The sequence below is a fragment of the Electrona antarctica genome, assembly GCF_951216825.1.
Source record: "Electrona antarctica genome assembly, chromosome: 2".
In the NCBI taxonomy this organism is placed as follows: Eukaryota; Metazoa; Chordata; class Actinopteri; order Myctophiformes; family Myctophidae; genus Electrona; species Electrona antarctica.
The window spans coordinates 48,919,096-48,943,994 of NC_136807.1; the positions used below are offsets into that span (position 1 = coordinate 48,919,096).

A 24,899-nucleotide genomic window follows, 5' to 3' on the forward strand; every position below is an offset into this window, starting at 1 on the left:
TCTGTCTATTGTCTAACAGTAGAATATCTGTACAATATAGTCTATATAGTATATTATACATGCTATCGAAATAACATAGTTTAGTCTTTGCATGAATTCGTCGAGGCTAGATTTGACAAAACATTAGGAAGGGTGGGGATAATTAATCACATACATATTAATATATATATTATAATATGATATAGAATATAGAGAGAGTTTTTGTTTGTGTTTGTGTGTGAGAGAGAGAACAACACTAAATGTGACCATTATCTTGACACACACACACACACATACACACTTCCTAAATTTTGGGTCATTTTACCGTGCTCAGGTATTCAGCCATGTATATTATCTTTTTAGTGATAGATAGCATTCCATTTAGCTATGTTTTTTGGTAGTCTCTTTCCAGTCGTCAGGTATAGCTTTCTTTTTGTTTTCTTATAATCTGGTTAAATCCAATGGGTTTACCGCCTGGCATATAGTCCCTGGACCAGCTGACATAGGGGGCATCCCTGTAGGTTTTCTCTATGATTGACCACCTTTATTTTAGGCGGTCCTGAAATGTAATCGCTCTCTTCATTATTTTGATGAGTGGGTATATTAATGAGTGGGTATCGCCCTAATTCTGCTGTGCAATTTACAACAATTTAGACATTTAATCCAGAGCGATTTACATTAGGCAAGAACTAAAAGCATGGGGATACATCACATATATAAAATGCATTTATCAAGCATTGCTTGTTGTTTTTCATTCTGTGTGCAGCGTCCACACACACAGAGGTTAGCCCTTGAGATGCAGCTTCTCATTTTAGGGGGGGTCCTTTTACACATACATAGGCCTACATCAATGCATACACGCACGCACGCACACACACACACACACACACACACACACACACACACACACACACACACACACACACACACACACACACACACACACACACACACACACACACACACACACACACACACACACACACACACACACACGCACACTCATTTGTTCATATCACGCTGACCCATTCGTTTTGGGATATGTATCCCGGTGGTAATAATTAAAAAAATAAATTTCTTTAAGGTCCCATGAGTTATGTTTATTGGACTTTAGATAACCTTTGAACTCAGTACGGGGCATCAAATGGGAGATTGGACTAACTTTTATTGCAGATTAACTCCTGGTGACTGGATTCAGGAGTTGTGCAGCTGTACAATGACAGCGTCCTGCTATGTTTTCTGCAATGTCCTGTAAACGCTTGTGTATTTATTACTCTGATAACAATTCTTACAATAAATTCTGATCCCCTCCCCTAGTAAAACATGCTCAACCTGCGCTTTGAGAAGCCATTGATACTAGACATGTCTATTAGATTTAAACCAAAACTCTAGACTTGCTTGGTACAGAAGAGTCTCATTCCGCACCCATTCCAGGACGATGAAGTGTGAACAACTGCTGGTTTTGGTGTGAAGCATCTTGTTGAGTTCAATACAATGAAACAATGCCTCCCCTTTCTATGTATGTGATGTATTGCCATGCTTTTTGTAAATTTAATGTAAATCGCTCTGGATTAAGAGTGTCTGCTAAACGCATACATTGTAATTGTAATTGTAATAGAAATGTGTGAAATGGCACTAGGGAAGAAGTATGCCTATATATATTTTTATTTTATGCAGAGTACAATGAGTACATTTGCTTTGCAGCATGGCACATAATGAAGTATGTTAGCCTGGCTAATAAGCCAGACTAATATCACACAACACTGGCAGGCTTTTCTTTTTTTTGCCAACGGCTGATTCGGTCTGGTTTATTAACCAGGCTAGAAGTATCTGGGCCTACCTGAGAAGTGTCTCCATAATCAAATATACATACAGTTTATAGAAGATTTAAACACTCTTAGTTTTCTGATCACAGTGAGTTATTTGTCCAAATTAAAATTAACCAAGTTTTCCAACAGCTGGCATTCTGTCATTGGAAGTTGGGATCAACTCCACCATCATGCTTTCCTTGAACAGGAGTGTGTTTACTGCGTTCAGAAAACATTATATTTATAGCAAAACGGATGACATAACAAAATCATAGTTTATGGTATCACGTCACCAGGAATGTCTACTAAATTGATTGTGAGTATTGTTGTTATTAGAACATAGTTTACAATATTTTAGAAGAAAAATGACAAAGGCAACACTTTGATCTGACTCTAGACAGGTGATGTTTTGAGGTTATTACTAAAAAGGAGTGCACTGCTTTCATCTTAGATATACATTCATGATAGAAAGGCACATGTGTGTTAACTGGTCAGCTCTTTGTCGCATTAAATAATATACACAGTAGTTTGTTATAACTTGTTTTAATCGAGGAGAAAACACAAGTGGCACAAGAGAGAAGAGGGCCTTTGTGTGTTGACTCTACATGGTTCTCATGTGGTGTTTAAGTCCAGCCCCTTCAGAGCGTTCAGCATCAGTCTGTGAGAGTTTACTTGAGAGAAGGAACAGCAATCTACTATCCGAGACAATAATGGCAGAAGTCGCACCAGCACCAGCTCCGTCACCGGCCAAGGCCGCCAAGAAGAAGGCACCACCCCGACCCAAGAACACCGGCCCCAGCGTCGCTGAGCTGGTCGTCAAGGCCGTGTCCGCCTCCAAGGAGCGGAGCGGTGTGTCCCTGGCTGCGGTCAAGAAGGCTCTGGCTGCCGGCGGCTACGATGTTGAGAAGAACAAGTCCCGCGTTAAGATCGCCGTCAAGAGCCTGGTCGCTAAAGGCACCCTGGTCCAGCTCAAAGGCACCGGGGCTTCTGGCTCTTTCAAGATGAACAAGGCAGAAGCGGTGAAGGTAAAGAAACCTATTGCTAAGAAAGCAGTTAAAGCAAAGAAGCCTGCTGCAGCCAAGAAACCCGCAGCAGCTAAGAAGCCCAAGAAGGTGGCAGCAAAGAAGCCCGCAGCCGCCAATAAATCACCCAAGAAAGCCAAGAAGCCTGCCGCCAAGAAAGTAGCAGCTAAAAGCCCGAAGAAGGCCGCCAAGAGCCCCAAGAAAGTGGCTAAGAAGCCCGCAGCAGCGGGCTTCTTAGCCAGGCTAAGATACTTCATTATGTGCCATGCTGCAAAGCAAATGTACAGAGCAAGCGATTTACATTAAATTTACAAAAAGCATGGCAATACATCACATACATAGAAAGTAGTAAATGCGTAAGCTAAGAACGTAACAGTGGAATATCTATATAATGACACTATAAACTATACGTATACTATACTATAAAGTGCTGTGACTACATACAATGCAATTCTAGTGTTGCCAAACCCAAGGCAGCAAAAAAGGCCGCTCCCAAAAAGAAGTAAACTGCCTGCTCCATCTTTATACCCACAAAAGGCTCTTTTAAGAGCCGACCACATTCTTTTATAAGAGTATACTATCCTCACTTTTTACGTCATGGTCACATGTTGGCACTGGAAGCTTATGGCTTTATATTAATACATTTTCGTATACATTTTTTTGAGTGGTGTAAACCACTCCTACAACTGGCTTTTGTGTGCAGAAAAAAATGAGCATGGTTGCTATGTTCAAAATAATTTCTGACGTAATTAAATCACACCCGGGTGAACTGGATGACCGTAGCAACCATGGTCATTTTCTCTGCACAAAAAAAGCCAGTTGTGAAATCACATCCAGGTGTGATTTCATTACGTCAGATCAGAGCTGATCAGGCTATATAATACCTTACCTTATATAATACCTCACATCGGACAAAAACTCCAGCTGAATCAACTTCATGGTCACAAATCATCACATCAGAAGACGAGTCTACCTAGCCAAAGATCTTTAACGTCAGACATTACGTCAGACCACAGCTGATCATGCTATATAAAACCTTACACCACTCAGTTCACACGGGTGTGATTTTTTGCCTTACGAGCAAAAATATGGACCCTTTCTAAAATATTCATTGCTAATATTATGTATTGCAAACATAATTTCTGCTGCTGACCTATCTATGATGCTCTCATTGCTCTGATCCAAAACAGTCATCAAGGATGAGAACATAACATCTGTCTATTGTCTAACAGTAGAATATCTGTACAATATAGTCTATATAGTATATTATACATGCTATCGAAATAACATAGTTTAGTCTTTGCATGAATTCGTCGAGGCTAGATTTGACAAAACATTAGGAAGGGTGGGGATAATTAATCACATACATATTAATATATATATTATAATATGATATAGAATATAGAGAGAGTTTTTGTTTGTGTTTGTGTGTGAGAGAGAGAACAACACTAAATGTGACCATTATCTTGACACACACACACACACATACACACTTCCTAAATTTTGGGTCATTTTACCGTGCTCAGGTATTCAGCCATGTATATTATCTTTTTAGTGATAGATAGCATTCCATTTAGCTATGTTTTTTGGTAGTCTCTTTCCAGTCGTCAGGTATAGCTTTCTTTTTGTTTTCTTATAATCTGGTTAAATCCAATGGGTTTACCGCCTGGCATATAGTCCCTGGACCAGCTGACATAGGGGGCATCCCTGTAGGTTTTCTCTATGATTGACCACCTTTATTTTAGGCGGTCCTGAAATGTAATCGCTCTCTTCATTATTTTGATGAGTGGGTATATTAATGAGTGGGTATCGCCCTAATTCTGCTGTGCAATTTACAACAATTTAGACATTTAATCCAGAGCGATTTACATTAGGCAAGAACTAAAAGCATGGGGATACATCACATATATAAAATGCATTTATCAAGCATTGCTTGTTGTTTTTCATTCTGTGTGCAGCGTCCACACACACAGAGGTTAGCCCTTGAGATGCAGCTTCTCATTTTAGGGGGGGTCCTTTTACACATACATAGGCCTACATCAATGCATACACGCACGCACGCACACACACACACACACACACACACACACACACACACACACACACACACACACACACACACACACACACACACACACACACACACACACACACACACACACACACACACACACACACACGCACACTCATTTGTTCATATCACGCTGACCCATTCGTTTTGGGATATGTATCCCGGTGGTAATAATTAAAAAAATAAATTTCTTTAAGGTCCCATGAGTTATGTTTATTGGACTTTAGATAACCTTTGAACTCAGTACGGGGCATCAAATGGGAGATTGGACTAACTTTTATTGCAGATTAACTCCTGGTGACTGGATTCAGGAGTTGTGCAGCTGTACAATGACAGCGTCCTGCTATGTTTTCTGCAATGTCCTGTAAACGCTTGTGTATTTATTACTCTGATAACAATTCTTACAATAAATTCTGATCCCCTCCCCTAGTAAAACATGCTCAACCTGCGCTTTGAGAAGCCATTGATACTAGACATGTCTATTAGATTTAAACCAAAACTCTAGACTTGCTTGGTACAGAAGAGTCTCATTCCGCACCCATTCCAGGACGATGAAGTGTGAACAACTGCTGGTTTTGGTGTGAAGCATCTTGTTGAGTTCAATACAATGAAACAATGCCTCCCCTTTCTATGTATGTGATGTATTGCCATGCTTTTTGTAAATTTAATGTAAATCGCTCTGGATTAAGAGTGTCTGCTAAACGCATACATTGTAATTGTAATTGTAATAGAAATGTGTGAAATGGCACTAGGGAAGAAGTATGCCTATATATATTTGTATTTTATGCAGAGTACAATGAGTACATTTGCTTTGCAGCATGGCACATAATGAAGTATGTTAGCCTGGCTAATAAGCCAGACTAATATCACACAACACTGGCAGGCTTTTCTTTTTTTTGCCAACGGCTGATTCGGTCTGGTTTATTAACCAGGCTAGAAGTATCTGGGCCTACCTGAGAAGTGTCTCCATAATCAAATATACATACAGTTTATAGAAGATTTAAACACTCTTAGTTTTCTGATCACAGTGAGTTATTTGTCCAAATTAAAATTAACCAAGTTTTCCAACAGCTGGCATTCTGTCATTGGAAGTTGGGATCAACTCCACCATCATGCTTTCCTTGAACAGGAGTGTGTTTACTGCGTTCAGAAAACATTATATTTATAGCAAAACGGATGACATAACAAAATCATAGTTTATGGTATCACGTCACCAGGAATGTCTACTAAATTGATTGTGAGTATTGTTGTTATTAGAACATAGTTTACAATATTTTAGAAGAAAAATGACAAAGGCAACACTTTGATCTGACTCTAGACAGGTGATGTTTTGAGGTTATTACTAAAAAGGAGTGCACTGCTTTCATCTTAGATATACATTCATGATAGAAAGGCACATGTGTGTTAACTGGTCAGCTCTTTGTCGCATTAAATAATATACACAGTAGTTTGTTATAACTTGTTTTAATCGAGGAGAAAACACAAGTGGCACAAGAGAGAAGAGGGCCTTTGTGTGTTGACTCTACATGGTTCTCATGTGGTGTTTAAGTCCAGCCCCTTCAGAGCGTTCAGCATCAGTCTGTGAGAGTTTACTTGAGAGAAGGAACAGCAATCTACTATCCGAGACAATAATGGCAGAAGTCGCACCAGCACCAGCTCCGTCACCGGCCAAGGCCGCCAAGAAGAAGGCACCACCCCGACCCAAGAACACCGGCCCCAGCGTCGCTGAGCTGGTCGTCAAGGCCGTGTCCGCCTCCAAGGAGCGGAGCGGTGTGTCCCTGGCTGCGGTCAAGAAGGCTCTGGCTGCCGGCGGCTACGATGTTGAGAAGAACAAGTCCCGCGTTAAGATCGCCGTCAAGAGCCTGGTCGCTAAAGGCACCCTGGTCCAGCTCAAAGGCACCGGGGCTTCTGGCTCTTTCAAGATGAACAAGGCAGAAGCGGTGAAGGTAAAGAAACCTATTGCTAAGAAAGCAGTTAAAGCAAAGAAGCCTGCTGCAGCCAAGAAACCCGCAGCAGCTAAGAAGCCCAAGAAGGTGGCAGCAAAGAAGCCCGCAGCCGCCAATAAATCACCCAAGAAAGCCAAGAAGCCTGCCGCCAAGAAAGTAGCAGCTAAAAGCCCGAAGAAGGCCGCCAAGAGCCCCAAGAAAGTGGCTAAGAAGCCCGCAGCAGCGGGCTTCTTAGCCAGGCTAAGATACTTCATTATGTGCCATGCTGCAAAGCAAATGTACAGAGCAAGCGATTTACATTAAATTTACAAAAAGCATGGCAATACATCACATACATAGAAAGTAGTAAATGCGTAAGCTAAGAACGTAACAGTGGAATATCTATATAATGACACTATAAACTATACGTATACTATACTATAAAGTGCTGTGACTAGATACAATGCAATTCTAGTGTTGCCAAACCCAAGGCAGCAAAAAAGGCCGCTCCCAAAAAGAAGTAAACTGCCTGCTCCATCTTTATACCCACAAAAGGCTCTTTTAAGAGCCGACCACATTCTTTTATAAGAGTATACTATCCTCACTTTTTACGTCATGGTCACATGTTGGCACTGGAAGCTTATGGCTTTATATTAATACATTTTCGTATACATTTTTTTGAGTGGTGTAAACCACTCCTACAACTGGCTTTTGTGTGCAGAAAAAAATGAGCATGGTTGCTATGTTCAAAATAATTTCTGACGTAATTAAATCACACCCGGGTGAACTGGATGACCGTAGCAACCATGGTCATTTTCTCTGCACAAAAAAAGCCAGTTGTGAAATCACATCCAGGTGTGATTTCATTACGTCAGATCAGAGCTGATCAGGCTATATAATACCTTACCTTATATAATACCTCACATCGGACAAAAACTCCAGCTGAATCAACTTCATGGTCACAAATCATCACATCAGAAGACGAGTCTACCTAGCCAAAGATCTTTAACGTCAGACATTACGTCAGACCACAGCTGATCATGCTATATAAAACCTTACACCACTCAGTTCACACGGGTGTGATTTTTTGCCTTACGAGCAAAAATATGGACCCTTTCTAAAATATTCATTGCTAATATTATGTATTGCAAACATAATTTCTGCTGCTGACCTATCTATGATGCTCTCATTGCTCTGATCCAAAACAGTCATCAAGGATGAGAACATAACATCTGTCTATTGTCTAACAGTAGAATATCTGTACAATATAGTCTATATAGTATATTATACATGCTATCGAAATAACATAGTTTAGTCTTTGCATGAATTCGTCGAGGCTAGATTTGACAAAACATTAGGAAGGGTGGGGATAATTAATCACATACATATTAATATATATATTATAATATGATATAGAATATAGAGAGAGTTTTTGTTTGTGTTTGTGTGTGAGAGAGAGAACAACACTAAATGTGACCATTATCTTGACACACACACACACACACACACACACACACACACACACACACACACACACACACACACACACACACACACACACACACACACACACACACACACCATGGACACTTTAATTAATACTGTACATTTTGATCATTTGCATATTGTATTGTGTAAGTTAATGTTCTATTTGTATGTTTGATATTGTTTTCTGATATATTTTTATTTATTTTATTTTTTGCTGCATTGTATGCTTTGGCAATACTGTAGTTACTACATTCATGCCAATAAAGCTAATTAAATTGAATTGAATTGAGAGAGAGAGTGGTGGGGGGCGGGGTTAGTAACAACCACGCAGCTCGCTCTGCCTGTCGGGGTTAGTAACGCCCACGCAGCTCGCTCTGCCTGTCCTCCCTTACGTCCTCCGAACACACATAAAAGAGCAAGTCTCTGAGCTCTCAAAACACTCAGTTTTCTATCTCTAACTACAGCTGAACTCAAAATGTCAGGAAGAGGCAAGGGAGGAAATGTTGGGGAGGGTATGTTGACTGAAAGCAGAAAACGGCAGCGTGGTGCTGATGAGGAGGATGGCCAACTGGTGCCCCAAGCTAAGCGGCCGAGCGGAGCTCATCCTCTCTGCCCTGAGCCAGGCCGCGGACCCTTTCTAAAATATTCATTGCTAATATTATGTATTGCAAACATAATTTCTGCTGCTGACCTATCTATGATGCTCTCATTGCTCTGATCCAAAACAGTCATCAAGGATGAGAACATAACATCTGTCTATTGTCTAACAGTAGAATATCTGTACAATATAGTCTATATAGTATATTATACATGCTATCGAAATAACATAGTTTAGTCTTTGCATGAATTCGTCGAGGCTAGATTTGACAAAACATTAGGAAGGGTGGGGATAATTAATCACATACATATTAATATATATATTATAATATGATATAGAATATAGAGAGAGTTTTTGTTTGTGTTTGTGTGTGAGAGAGAGAACAACACTAAATGTGACCATTATCTTGACACACACACACACACATACACACTTCCTAAATTTTGGGTCATTTTACCGTGCTCAGGTATTCAGCCATGTATATTATCTTTTTAGTGATAGATAGCATTCCATTTAGCTATGTTTTTTGGTAGTCTCTTTCCAGTCGTCAGGTATAGCTTTCTTTTTGTTTTCTTATAATCTGGTTAAATCCAATGGGTTTACCGCCTGGCATATAGTCCCTGGACCAGCTGACATAGGGGGCATCCCTGTAGGTTTTCTCTATGATTGACCACCTTTATTTTAGGCGGTCCTGAAATGTAATCGCTCTCTTCATTATTTTGATGAGTGGGTATATTAATGAGTGGGTATCGCCCTAATTCTGCTGTGCAATTTACAACAATTTAGACATTTAGCAGACATTTAATCCAGAGCGATTTACATTAGGCAAGAACTAAAAGCATGGGGATACATCACATATATAAAATGCATTTATCAAGCATTGCTTGTTGTTTTTCATTCTGTGTGCAGCGTCCACACACACAGAGGTTAGCCCTTGAGATGCAGCTTCTCATTTTAGGGGGGGTCCTTTTACACATACATAGGCCTACATCAATGCATACACGCACGCACGCACACACACACACACACACACACACACACACACACACACACACACACACACACACACACACACACACACACACACACACACACACACACACACACACACACGCACACTCATTTGTTCATATCACGCTGACCCATTCGTTTTGGGATATGTATCCCGGTGGTAATAATTAAAAAAATAAATTTCTTTAAGGTCCCATGAGTTATGTTTATTGGACTTTAGATAACCTTTGAACTCAGTACGGGGCATCAAATGGGAGATTGGACTAACTTTTATTGCAGATTAACTCCTGGTGACTGGATTCAGGAGTTGTGCAGCTGTACAATGACAGCGTCCTGCTATGTTTTCTGCAATGTCCTGTAAACGCTTGTGTATTTATTACTCTGATAACAATTCTTACAATAAATTCTGATCCCCTCCCCTAGTAAAACATGCTCAACCTGCGCTTTGAGAAGCCATTGATACTAGACATGTCTATTAGATTTAAACCAAAACTCTAGACTTGCTTGGTACAGAAGAGTCTCATTCCGCACCCATTCCAGGACGATGAAGTGTGAACAACTGCTGGTTTTGGTGTGAAGCATCTTGTTGAGTTCAATACAATGAAACAATGCCTCCCCTTTCTATGTATGTGATGTATTGCCATGCTTTTTGTACATTTAATGTAAATCGCTCTGGATTAAGAGTGTCTGCTAAACGCATACATTGTAATTGTAATTGTAATAGAAATGTGTGAAATGGCACTAGGGAAGAAGTATGCCTATATATATTTGTATTTTATGCAGAGTACAATGAGTACATTTGCTTTGCAGCATGGCACATAATGAAGTATGTTAGCCTGGCTAATAAGCCAGACTAATATCACACAACACTGGCAGGCTTTTCTTTTTTTTGCCAACGGCTGATTCGGTCTGGTTTATTAACCAGGCTAGAAGTATCTGGGCCTACCTGAGAAGTGTCTCCATAATCAAATATACATACAGTTTATAGAAGATTTAAACACTCTTAGTTTTCTGATCACAGTGAGTTATTTGTCCAAATTAAAATTAACCAAGTTCTCCAACAGCTGGCATTCTGTCATTGGAAGTTGGGATCAACTCCACCATCATGCTTTCCTTGAACAGGAGTGTGTTTACTGCGTTCAGAAAACATTATATTTATAGCAAAACGGATGACATAACAAAATCATAGTTTATGGTATCACGTCACCAGGAATGTCTACTAAATTGATTGTGAGTATTGTTGTTATTAGAACATAGTTTACAATATTTTAGAAGAAAAATGACAAAGGCAACACTTTGATCTGACTCTAGACAGGTGATGTTTTGAGGTTATTACTAAAAAGGAGTGCACTGCTTTCATCTTAGATATACATTCATGATAGAAAGGCACATGTGTGTTAACTGGTCAGCTCTTTGTCGCATTAAATAATATACACAGTAGTTTGTTATAACTTGTTTTAATCGAGGAGAAAACACAAGTGGCACAAGAGAGAAGAGGGCCTTTGTGTGTTGACTCTACATGGTTCTCATGTGGTGTTTAAGTCCAGCCCCTTCAGAGCGTTCAGCATCAGTCTGTGAGAGTTTACTTGAGAGAAGGAACAGCAATCTACTATCCGAGACAATAATGGCAGAAGTCGCACCAGCACCAGCTCCGTCACCGGCCAAGGCCGCCAAGAAGAAGGCACCACCCCGACCCAAGAACACCGGCCCCAGCGTCGCTGAGCTGGTCGTCAAGGCCGTGTCCGCCTCCAAGGAGCGGAGCGGTGTGTCCCTGGCTGCGGTCAAGAAGGCTCTGGCTGCCGGCGGCTACGATGTTGAGAAGAACAAGTCCCGCGTTAAGATCGCCGTCAAGAGCCTGGTCGCTAAAGGCACCCTGGTCCAGGTGCAGCGCAGCAAGCATAAGATGCATAAGATGGCCATGAACTTCTTCAAGTCGTCTGCCGGGCCTAACCGGTGTGGTGGTGTGGTGACCGTGGAGTCTCCTCTCTGCCCGCGTCTCCCCGTGGAACGTGTCTCCACAGAGCGGCCCGGTTCCATCCTGGACCGTGATGACAAACTGCACTGTTTCTCTCCAGAGAAACAGCTCTCCCCGCCCGGCTCAAAGCGCGCCGTCGGGTGGTATGTGTGTCCAGAGGAGATGCCCGGCCCGGAGCGGATCGATTACCTGCTGAAAAAAATGGACGAGGACCGTGTTTCTCCATATACATTTTCGATATTGTATTAGTTTTATTCAAAGGTCTGTTAGTTTTTGGTTAAATCAAAAAGTTAAATCAAAAAGTAAACTGCCTGCTCCATCTTTATACCCACAAAAGGCTCTTTTAAGAGCCGACCACATTATTTTATAAGAGTATACTATCCTCACTTTTTACGTCATGGTCACATGTTGGCACTGGAAGCTTATGGCTTTATATTAATACATTTTCGTATAATTTTTTTTTGCCTTATGACTCCTTTTGTTCTAAATAACACTATGAGGGGGGGCACGCTATGAAAGGCAAAGCCATTTTATTAGTCACGTAATCAAATCAATACATTCAGTTAGAACATTTTGCAAATCCCCCCCACCCCTAATACATATTGACATCAATATTTTTGAAGCCATCAATCAATGGGCCATTTGCTTCTAATGAAAAGCATGTACACCCAGGTTGGTGTTTTTCTATATACTGTAGAAGAGTGATAAACACATCTTAGGTGACATTGCGTGAAGACTATTAGTTGTGTGGCCCAATGTTCTGCATGACTCCTTTTGTTCTAAATAACACTATGAGGGGGGGCACGCTACTATGAAAGGCAAAGCCATTTTATTTCAACAAGTCAATTAAATGTGCTTTACACAGAACATCAAGCAATGGTGTTCCAAAACTATGGAATGCACTTCCCATTACAATCAGAACTGCAGCCTCACTCCCAATATTCCGCTATAGTCTGAAAACCCACCTTTTCAGACTCCATCATGGCCCGTAGCACTTACACTACCCCCTTAGATAGCACTTTATGTAGACTTATAGATTGGTTGGATAGGGGCGGGCATATATGTTTACCGTCTAAAGGTGATCATCTCGTTTTTATTTGTACTTTATTATCACGGCCAGGGCACGCAACACATTGATTATTATTGTATCAAGGGTCGCTTGTTATTTTTGAGAGAGAGAGAGAGAGAGAGAGAGAGAGAGAGAGAGAGAGAGAGAGAGAGAGAGATTCCCACTCCCCCTCCCCCTCTCTCTCTAACACACACACACACACACACACACACACACACACACACACACACACACACACACACACACACACACACACACACACACACACACACACACACACACACACACACACACACACACACACACACACACACACACACACACACACACGCACGCACACACACACAGTTTAACGTAACAATTTATGTATGTCCACACACGGAAAGCATACAGGAACACAAATATTTTAGGTGCCGTAAAGGTTACATTCACAAACTCATGGATATGTCCTCATGATATAAAGGGCAGCAGAGATGACACACTTTGCCAGCCTTGCATGCCTTGTCTTTGGGCGAGCATCCCAAGTTGTCGAAACCCTCTGACAACCAGTCCGTGGGTATTTCCTAGGCTGGATCACCATAGGAAACAAAGTTCTTAGTCTTGCACTGTTGCTTGGTGTTAAAGCACTCTCTGTAGTTGTTCTCATGCATGTGCACACACACACACACACACACACACACACACACACACACACACACACACACACACACACACACACACACACACACACACACACACACACACACACACACACACACACACATACACACTTCCTAAATTTTGGGTCATTTTACCGTGCTCAGGTATTCATCCATGTATATTATCTTTTTAGTGATAGATAGCATTCCATTTAGCTATGTTTTTTGGTAGTCTCTTTCCAGTCGTCAGGTATAGCTTTCTTTTTGTTTTCTTATAATCTGGTTAAATCCAATGGGTTTACCGCCTGGCATATAGTCCCTGGACCAGCTGACATAGGGGGCATCCCTGTAGGTTTTCTCTATGATTGACCACCTTTATTTTAGGCGGTCCTGAAATGTAATCGCTCTCTTCATTATTTTGATGAGTGGGTATATTAATGAGTGGGTATCGCCCTAATTCTGCTGTGCAATTTACAACAATTTAGACATTTAGCAGACATTTAATCCAGAGCGATTTACATTAGGCAAGAACTAAAAGCATGGGGATACATCACATATATAAAATGCATTTATCAAGCATTGCTTGTTGTTTTTCATTCTGTGTGCAGCGTCCACACACACAGAGGTTAGCCCTTGAGATGCAGCTTCTCATTTTAGGGGGGGTCCTTTTACACATACATAGGCCTACATCAATGCATACACGCACGCACGCACACACACACACACACACACACACACACACACACACACACACACACACACACACACACACACACACACACACACACACACACACACACACACACACACACACACACACACACACACACACACACACAGCACACTCATTTGTTCATATCACGCTGACCCATTCGTTTTGGGATATGTATCCCGGTGGTAATAATTAAAAAAATAAATTTCTTTAAGGTCCCATGAGTTATGTTTATTGGACTTTAGATAACCTTTGAACTCAGTACGGGGCATCAAATGGGAGATTGGACTAACTTTTATTGCAGATTAACTCCTGGTGACTGGATTCAGGAGTTGTGCAGCTGTACAATGACAGCGTCCTGCTATGTTTTCTGCAATGTCCTGTAAACGCTTGTGTATTTATTACTCTGATAACAATTCTTACAATAAATTCTGATCCCCTCCCCTAGTAAAACATGCTCAACCTGCGCTTTGAGAAGCCATTGATACTAGACATGTCTATTAGATTTAAACCAAAACTCTAGACTTGCTTGGTACAGAAGAGTCTCATTCCGCACCCATTCCAGGACGATGAAGTGTGAACAACTGCTGGTTTTGGTGTGAAGCATCTTGTTGAGTTCAATACAATGAAACAATGCCTCCCCTTTCTATGTATGTGATGTATTGCCATGCTTTTTGTAAATTTAATGTAAATCGCTCTGGATTAAGAGTGTCTGCTAAACGCATACATTGTAATTGTAATTGTAATAGAAATGTGTGAAATGGCACTAGGGAAGAAGTATGCCTATATATATTTGTATTTTATGCAGAGTACAATGAGTACATTTGCTTTGCAGCATGGCACATAATGAAGTATGTTAGCCTGGCTAATAAGCCAGACTAATATCACACAACACTGGCAGGCTTTTCTTTTTTTTGCCAACGGCTGATTCGGTCTGGTTTATTAACCAGGCTAGAAGTATCTGGGCCTACCTGAGAAGTGTCTCCATAATCAAATATACATACAGTTTATAGAAGATTTAAACACTCTTAGTTTTCTGATCACAGTGAGTTATTTGTCCAAATTAAAATTAACCAAGTTCTCCAACAGCTGGCATTCTGTCATTGGAAGTTGGGATCAACTCCACCATCATGCTTTCCTTGAACAGGAGTGTGTTTACTGCGTTCAGAAAACATTATATTTATAGCAAAACGGATGACATAACAAAATCATAGTTTATGGTATCACGTCACCAGGAATGTCTACTAAATTGATTGTGAGTATTGTTGTTATTAGAACATAGTTTACAATATTTTAGAAGAAAAATGACAAAGGCAACACTTTGATCTGACTCTAGACAGGTGATGTTTTGAGGTTATTACTAAAAAGGAGTGCACTGCTTTCATCTTAGATATACATTCATGATAGAAAGGCACATGTGTGTTAACTGGTCAGCTCTTTGTCGCATTAAATAATATACACAGTAGTTTGTTATAACTTGTTTTAATCGAGGAGAAAACACAAGTGGCACAAGAGAGAAGAGGGCCTTTGTGTGTTGACTCTACATGGTTCTCATGTGGTGTTTAAGTCCAGCCCCTTCAGAGCGTTCAGCATCAGTCTGTGAGAGTTTACTTGAGAGAAGGAACAGCAATCTACTATCCGAGACAATAATGGCAGAAGTCGCACCAGCACCAGCTCCGTCACCGGCCAAGGCCGCCAAGAAGAAGGCACCACCCCGACCCAAGAACACCGGCCCCAGCGTCGCTGAGCTGGTCGTCAAGGCCGTGTCCGCCTCCAAGGAGCGGAGCGGTGTGTCCCTGGCTGCGGTCAAGAAGGCTCTGGCTGCCGGCGGCTACGATGTTGAGAAGAACAAGTCCCGCGTTAAGATCGCCGTCAAGAGCCTGGTCGCTAAAGGCACCCTGGTCCAGCTCAAAGGCACCGGGGCTTCTGGCTCTTTCAAGATGAACAAGGCAGAAGCGGTGAAGGTAAAGAAACCTATTGCTAAGAAAGCAGTTAAAGCAAAGAAGCCTGCTGCAGCCAAGAAACCCGCAGCAGCTAAGAAGCCCAAGAAGGTGGCAGCAAAGAAGCCCGCAGCCGCCAATAAATCACCCAAGAAAGCCAAGAAGCCTGCCGCCAAGAAAGTAGCAGCTAAAAGCCCGAAGAAGGCCGCCAAGAGCCCCAAGAAAGTGGCTAAGAAGCCCGCAGCAGCGGGCTTCTTAGCCAGGCTAAGATACTTCATTATGTGCCATGCTGCAAAGCAAATGTACAGAGCAAGCGATTTACATTAAATTTACAAAAAGCATGGCAATACATCACATACATAGAAAGTAGTAAATGCGTAAGCTAAGAACGTAACAGTGGAATATCTATATAATGACACTATAAACTATACGTATACTATACTATAAAGTGCTGTGACTACATACAATGCAATTCTAGTGTTGCCAAACCCAAGGCAGCAAAAAAGGCCGCTCCCAAAAAGAAGTAAACTGCCTGCTCCATCTTTATACCCACAAAAGGCTCTTTTAAGAGCCGACCACATTCTTTTATAAGAGTATACTATCCTCACTTTTTACGTCATGGTCACATGTTGGCACTGGAAGCTTATGGCTTTATATTAATACATTTTCGTATACATTTTTTTGAGTGGTGTAAACCACTCCTACAACTGGCTTTTGTGTGCAGAAAAAAATGAGCATGGTTGCTATGTTCAAAATAATTTCTGACGTAATTAAATCACACCCGGGTGAACTGGATGACCGTAGCAACCATGGTCATTTTCTCTGCACAAAAAAAGCCAGTTGTGAAATCACATCCAGGTGTGATTTCATTACGTCAGATCAGAGCTGATCAGGCTATATAATACCTTACCTTATATAATACCTCACATCGGACAAAAACTCCAGCTGAATCAACTTCATGGTCACAAATCATCACATCAGAAGACGAGTCTACCTAGCCAAAGATCTTTAACGTCAGACATTACGTCAGACCACAGCTGATCATGCTATATAAAACCTTACACCACTCAGTTCACACGGGTGTGATTTTTTGCCTTACGAGCAAAAATATGGACCCTTTCTAAAATATTCATTGCTAATATTATGTATTGCAAACATAATTTCTGCTGCTGACCTATCTATGATGCTCTCATTGCTCTGATCCAAAACAGTCATCAAGGATGAGAACATAACATCTGTCTATTGTCTAACAGTAGAATATCTGTACAATATAGTCTATATAGTATATTATACATGCTATCGAAATAACATAGTTTAGTCTTTGCATGAATTCGTCGAGGCTAGATTTGACAAAACATTAGGAAGGGTGGGGATAATTAATCACATACATATTAATATATATATTATAATATGATATAGAATATAGAGAGAGTTTTTGTTTGTGTTTGTGTGTGAGAGAGAGAACAACACTAAATGTGACCATTATCTTGACACACACACACACACATACACACTTCCTAAATTTTGGGTCATTTTACCGTGCTCAGGTATTCAGCCATGTATATTATCTTTTTAGTGATAGATAGCATTCCATTTAGCTATGTTTTTTGGTAGTCTCTTTCCAGTCGTCAGGTATAGCTTTCTTTTTGTTTTCTTATAATCTGGTTAAATCCAATGGGTTTACCGCCTGGCATATAGTCCCTGGACCAGCTGACATAGGGGGCATCCCTGTAGGTTTTCTCTATGATTGACCACCTTTATTTTAGGCGGTCCTGAAATGTAATCGCTCTCTTCATTATTTTGATGAGTGGGTATATTAATGAGTGGGTATCGCCCTAATTCTGCTGTGCAATTTACAACAATTTAGACATTTAATCCAGAGCGATTTACATTAGGCAAGAACTAAAAGCATGGGGATACATCACATATATAAAATGCATTTATCAAGCATTGCTTGTTGTTTTTCATTCTGTGTGCAGCGTCCACACACACAGAGGTTAGCCCTTGAGATGCAGCTTCTCATTTTAGGGGGGGTCCTTTTACACATACATAGGCCTACATCAATGCATACACGCACGCACGCACACACACACACACACACACACACACACACACACACACACACACACACACACACACACACACACACACACACACACACACACACACACACACACACACACACACACACACACACACACACACACACACACACACACACACACACACACACACACACACACGCACACTCATTTGTTCATATCACGCTGACCCATTCGTTTTGGGATATGTATCCCGGTGGTAATAATTAAAAAAAAAAATTTCTTTAAGGTCCCATGAGTTATGTTTATTGGACTTTAGATAACCTTTGAACTCAGTACGGGGCATCAAATGGGAGATTGGACTAACTTTTATTGCAGATTAACTCCTGGTGACTGGATTCAGGAGTTGTGCAGCTGTACAATGACAGCGTCCTGCTATGTTTTCTGCAATGTCCTGTAAACGCTTGTGTATTTATTACTCTGATAACAATTCTTACAATAAATTCTGATCCCCTCCCCTAGTAAAACATGCTCAACCTGCGCTTTGAGAAGCCATTGATACTAGACATGTCTATTAGATTTAAACCAAAACTCTAGACTTGCTTGGTACAGAAGAGTCTCATTCCGCACCCATTCCAGGACGATGAAGTGTGAACAACTGCTGGTTTTGGTGTGAAGCATCTTGTTGAGTTCAATACAATGAAACAATGCCTCCCCTTTCTATGTATGTGATGTATTGCCATGCTTTTTGTAAATTTAATGTAAATCGCTCTGGATTAAGAGTGTCTGCTAAACGCATACATTGTAATTGTAATTGTAATAGAAATGTGTGAAATGGCACTAGGGAAGAAGTATGCCTATATATATTTGTATTTTATGCAGAGTACAATGAGTACATTTGCTTTGCAGCATGGCACATAATGAAGTATGTTAGCCTGGCTAATAAGCCAGACTAATATCACACAACACTGGCAGGCTTTTCTTTTTTTTGCCAACGGCTGATTCGGTCTGGTTTATTAACCAGGCTAGAAGTATCTGGGCCTACCTGAGAAGTGTCTCCATAATCAAATATACATACAGTTTATAGAAGATTTAAACACTCTTAGTTTTCTGATCACAGTGAGTTATTTGTCCAAATTAAAATTAACCAAGTTTTCCAACAGCTGGCATTCTGTCATTGGAAGTTGGGATCAACTCCACCATCATGCTTTCCTTGAACAGGAGTGTGTTTACTGCGTTCAGAAAACATTATATTTATAGCAAAACGGATGACATAACAAAATCATAGTTTATGGTATCACGTCACCAGGAATGTCTACTAAATTGATTGTGAGTATTGTTGTTATTAGAACATAGTTTACAATATTTTAGAAGAAAAATGACAAAGGCAACACTTTGATCTGACTCTAGACAGGTGATGTTTTGAGGTTATTACTAAAAAGGAGTGCACTGCTTTCATCTTAGATATACATTCATGATAGAAAGGCACATGTGTGTTAACTGGTCAGCTCTTTGTCGCATTAAATAATATACACAGTAGTTTGTTATAACTTGTTTTAATCGAGGAGAAAACACAAGTGGCACAAGAGAGAAGAGGGCCTTTGTGTGTTGACTCTACATGGTTCTCATGTGGTGTTTAAGTCCAGCCCCTTCAGAGCGTTCAGCATCAGTCTGTGAGAGTTTACTTGAGAGAAGGAACAGCAATCTACTATCCGAGACAATAATGGCAGAAGTCGCACCAGCACCAGCTCCGTCACCGGCCAAGGCCGCCAAGAAGAAGGCACCACCCCGACCCAAGAACACCGGCCCCAGCGTCGCTGAGCTGGTCGTCAAGGCCGTGTCCGCCTCCAAGGAGCGGAGCGGTGTGTCCCTGGCTGCGGTCAAGAAGGCTCTGGCTGCCGGCGGCTACGATGTTGAGAAGAACAAGTCCCGCGTTAAGATCGCCGTCAAGAGCCTGGTCGCTAAAGGCACCCTGGTCCAGCTCAAAGGCACCGGGGCTTCTGGCTCTTTCAAGATGAACAAGGCAGAAGCGGTGAAGGTAAAGAAACCTATTGCTAAGAAAGCAGTTAAAGCAAAGAAGCCTGCTGCAGCCAAGAAACCCGCAGCAGCTAAGAAGCCCAAGAAGGTGGCAGCAAAGAAGCCCGCAGCCGCCAATAAATCACCCAAGAAAGCCAAGAAGCCTGCCGCCAAGAAAGTAGCAGCTAAAAGCCCGAAGAAGGCCGCCAAGAGCCCCAAGAAAGTGGCTAAGAAGCCCGCAGCAGCGGGCTTCTTAGCCAGGCTAAGATACTTCATTATGTGCCATGCTGCAAAGCAAATGTACAGAGCAAGCGATTTACATTAAATTTACAAAAAGCATGGCAATACATCACATACATAGAAAGTAGTAAATGCGTAAGCTAAGAACGTAACAGTGGAATATCTATATAATGACACTATAAACTATACGTATACTATACTATAAAGTGCTGTGACTAGATACAATGCAATTCTAGTGTTGCCAAACCCAAGGCAGCAAAAAAGGCCGCTCCCAAAAAGAAGTAAACTGCCTGCTCCATCTTTATACCCACAAAAGGCTCTTTTAAGAGCCGACCACATTCTTTTATAAGAGTATACTATCCTCACTTTTTACGTCATGGTCACATGTTGGCACTGGAAGCTTATGGCTTTATATTAATACATTTTCGTATACATTTTTTTGAGTGGTGTAAACCACTCCTACAACTGGCTTTTGTGTGCAGAAAAAAATGAGCATGGTTGCTATGTTCAAAATAATTTCTGACGTAATTAAATCACACCCGGGTGAACTGGATGACCGTAGCAACCATGGTCATTTTCTCTGCACAAAAAAAGCCAGTTGTGAAATCACATCCAGGTGTGATTTCATTACGTCAGATCAGAGCTGATCAGGCTATATAATACCTTACCTTATATAATACCTCACATCGGACAAAAACTCCAGCTGAATCAACTTCATGGTCACAAATCATCACATCAGAAGACGAGTCTACCTAGCCAAAGATCTTTAACGTCAGACATTACGTCAGACCACAGCTGATCATGCTATATAAAACCTTACACCACTCAGTTCACACGGGTGTGATTTTTTGCCTTACGAGCAAAAATATGGACCCTTTCTAAAATATTCATTGCTAATATTATGTATTGCAAACATAATTTCTGCTGCTGACCTATCTATGATGCTCTCATTGCTCTGATCCAAAACAGTCATCAAGGATGAGAACATAACATCTGTCTATTGTCTAACAGTAGAATATCTGTACAATATAGTCTATATAGTATATTATACATGCTATCGAAATAACATAGTTTAGTCTTTGCATGAATTCGTCGAGGCTAGATTTGACAAAACATTAGGAAGGGTGGGGATAATTAATCACATACATATTAATATATATATTATAATATGATATAGAATATAGAGAGAGTTTTTGTTTGTGTTTGTGTGTGAGAGAGAGAACAACACTAAATGTGACCATTATCTTGACACACACACACACACACATACACACTTCCTAAATTTTGGGTCATTTTACCGTGCTCAGGTATTCAGCCATGTATATTATCTTTTTAGTGATAGATAGCATTCCATTTAGCTATGTTTTTTGGTAGTCTCTTTCCAGTCGTCAGGTATAGCTTTCTTTTTGTTTTCTTATAATCTGGTTAAATCCAATGGGTTTACCGCCTGGCATATAGTCCCTGGACCAGCTGACATAGGGGGCATCCCTGTAGGTTTTCTCTATGATTGACCACCTTTATTTTAGGCGGTCCTGAAATGTAATCGCTCTCTTCATTATTTTGATGAGTGGGTATATTAATGAGTGGGTATCGCCCTAATTCTGCTGTGCAATTTACAACAATTTAGACATTTAATCCAGAGCGATTTACATTAGGCAAGAACTAAAAGCATGGGGATACATCACATATATAAAATGCATTTATCAAGCATTGCTTGTTGTTTTTCATTCTGTGTGCAGCGTCCACACACACAGAGGTTAGCCCTTGAGATGCAGCTTCTCATTTTAGGGGGGGTCCTTTTACACATACATAGGCCTACATCAATGCATACACGCACGCACACACACACACACACACACACACACACACACACACACACACACACACACACACACACACACACACACACACACACACACACACACACACACACACACACACACACACACACACACACACACACGCACACTCATTTGTTCATATCACGCTGACCCATTCGTTTTGGGATATGTATCCCGGTGGTAATAATTAAAAAAATAAATTTCTTTAAGGTCCCATGAGTTATGTTTATTGGACTTTAGATAACCTTTGAACTCAGTACGGGGCATCAAATGGGAGATTGGACTAACTTTTATTGCAGATTAACTCCTGGTGACTGGATTCAGGAGTTGTGCAGCTGTACAATGACAGCGTCCTGCTATGTTTTCTGCAATGTCCTGTAAACGCTTGTGTATTTATTACTCTGATAACAATTCTTACAATAAATTCTGATCCCCTCCCCTAGTAAAACATGCTCAACCTGCGCTTTGAGAAGCCATTGATACTAGACATGTCTATTAGATTTAAACCAAAACTCTAGACTTGCTTGGTACAGAAGAGTCTCATTCCGCACCCATTCCAGGACGATGAAGTGTGAACAACTGCTGGTTTTGGTGTGAAGCATCTTGTTGAGTTCAATACAATGAAACAATGCCTCCCCTTTCTATGTATGTGATGTATTGCCATGCTTTTTGTAAATTTAATGTAAATCGCTCTGGATTAAGAGTGTCTGCTAAACGCATACATTGTAATTGTAATTGTAATAGAAATGTGTGAAATGGCACTAGGGAAGAAGTATGCCTATATATATTTGTATTTTATGCAGAGTACAATGAGTACATTTGCTTTGCAGCATGGCACATAATGAAGTATGTTAGCCTGGCTAATAAGCCAGACTAATATCACACAACACTGGCAGGCTTTTCTTTTTTTTGCCAACGGCTGATTCGGTCTGGTTTATTAACCAGGCTAGAAGTATCTGGGCCTACCTGAGAAGTGTCTCCATAATCAAATATACATACAGTTTATAGAAGATTTAAACACTCTTAGTTTTCTGATCACAGTGAGTTATTTGTCCAAATTAAAATTAACCAAGTTTTCCAACAGCTGGCATTCTGTCATTGGAAGTTGGGATCAACTCCACCATCATGCTTTCCTTGAACAGGAGTGTGTTTACTGCGTTCAGAAAACATTATATTTATAGCAAAACGGATGACATAACAAAATCATAGTTTATGGTATCACGTCACCAGGAATGTCTACTAAATTGATTGTGAGTATTGTTGTTATTAGAACATAGTTTACAATATTTTAGAAGAAAAATGACAAAGGCAACACTTTGATCTGACTCTAGACAGGTGATGTTTTGAGGTTATTACTAAAAAGGAGTGCACTGCTTTCATCTTAGATATACATTCATGATAGAAAGGCACATGTGTGTTAACTGGTCAGCTCTTTGTCGCATTAAATAATATACACAGTAGTTTGTTATAACTTGTTTTAATCGAGGAGAAAACACAAGTGGCACAAGAGAGAAGAGGGCCTTTGTGTGTTGACTCTACATGGTTCTCATGTGGTGTTTAAGTCCAGCCCCTTCAGAGCGTTCAGCATCAGTCTGTGAGAGTTTACTTGAGAGAAGGAACAGCAATCTACTATCCGAGACAATAATGGCAGAAGTCGCACCAGCACCAGCTCCGTCACCGGCCAAGGCCGCCAAGAAGAAGGCACCACCCCGACCCAAGAACACCGGCCCCAGCGTCGCTGAGCTGGTCGTCAAGGCCGTGTCCGCCTCCAAGGAGCGGAGCGGTGTGTCCCTGGCTGCGGTCAAGAAGGCTCTGGCTGCCGGCGGCTACGATGTTGAGAAGAACAAGTCCCGCGTTAAGATCGCCGTCAAGAGCCTGCAGGTCGCTAAAGGCACCCTGGTCCAGCTCAAAGGCACCGGGGCTTCTGGCTCTTTCAAGATGAACAAGGCAGAAGCGGTGAAGGTAAAGAAACCTATTGCTAAGAAAGCAGTTAAAGCAAAGAAGCCTGCTGCAGCCAAGAAACCCGCAGCAGCTAAGAAGCCCAAGAAGGTGGCAGCAAAGAAGCCCGCAGCCGCCAATAAATCACCCAAGAAAGCCAAGAAGCCTGCCGCCAAGAAAGTAGCAGCTAAAAGCCCGAAGAAGGCCGCCAAGAGCCCCAAGAAAGTGGCTAAGAAGCCCGCAGCAGCGGGCTTCTTAGCCAGGCTAAGATACTTCATTATGTGCCATGCTGCAAAGCAAATGTACAGAGCAAGCGATTTACATTAAATTTACAAAAAGCATGGCAATACATCACATACATAGAAAGTAGTAAATGCGTAAGCTAAGAACGTAACAGTGGAATATCTATATAATGACACTATAAACTATACGTATACTATACTATAAAGTGCTGTGACTACATACAATGCAATTCTAGTGTTGCCAAACCCAAGGCAGCAAAAAAGGCCGCTCCCAAAAAGAAGTAAACTGCCTGCTCCATCTTTATACCCACAAAAGGCTCTTTTAAGAGCCGACCACATTCTTT

At 41.1% G+C, this 24,899-nt stretch overlaps 3 protein-coding genes across 3 annotated transcripts; all 3 read left to right on the plus strand.

The window, feature by feature from the left end:
• Nucleotides 1-2,497: 2,497 nt before the first annotated feature.
• Nucleotides 2,498-3,064, plus strand: LOC306933826 (histone H1-like; the record flags this gene model as incomplete). The annotated part of the gene is made up of 1 exon (XM_079516158.1): nt 2,498-3,064. A coding segment is annotated over one exon (567 nt), but the record flags the coding sequence as incomplete, so codon positions are not given.
• Nucleotides 3,065-6,511: 3,447 nt separating this feature from the next.
• On the plus strand, nt 6,512-16,500 carry LOC306933834 (histone H1-like; the record flags this gene model as incomplete). Its single annotated transcript, XM_079516168.1, has 2 exons — nt 6,512-6,982; nt 16,372-16,500. Coding segments are annotated over 2 exons (600 nt in total), but the record flags the coding sequence as incomplete, so codon positions are not given.
• A 3,501-nt stretch (nt 16,501-20,001) lies between these two features.
• On the plus strand, nt 20,002-24,589 carry LOC306933844 (histone H1-like; the record flags this gene model as incomplete). Its single annotated transcript, XM_079516179.1, has 2 exons — nt 20,002-20,517; nt 24,497-24,589. Coding segments are annotated over 2 exons (609 nt in total), but the record flags the coding sequence as incomplete, so codon positions are not given.
• Between the last annotated feature and the right edge of the window lie 310 nt (nt 24,590-24,899).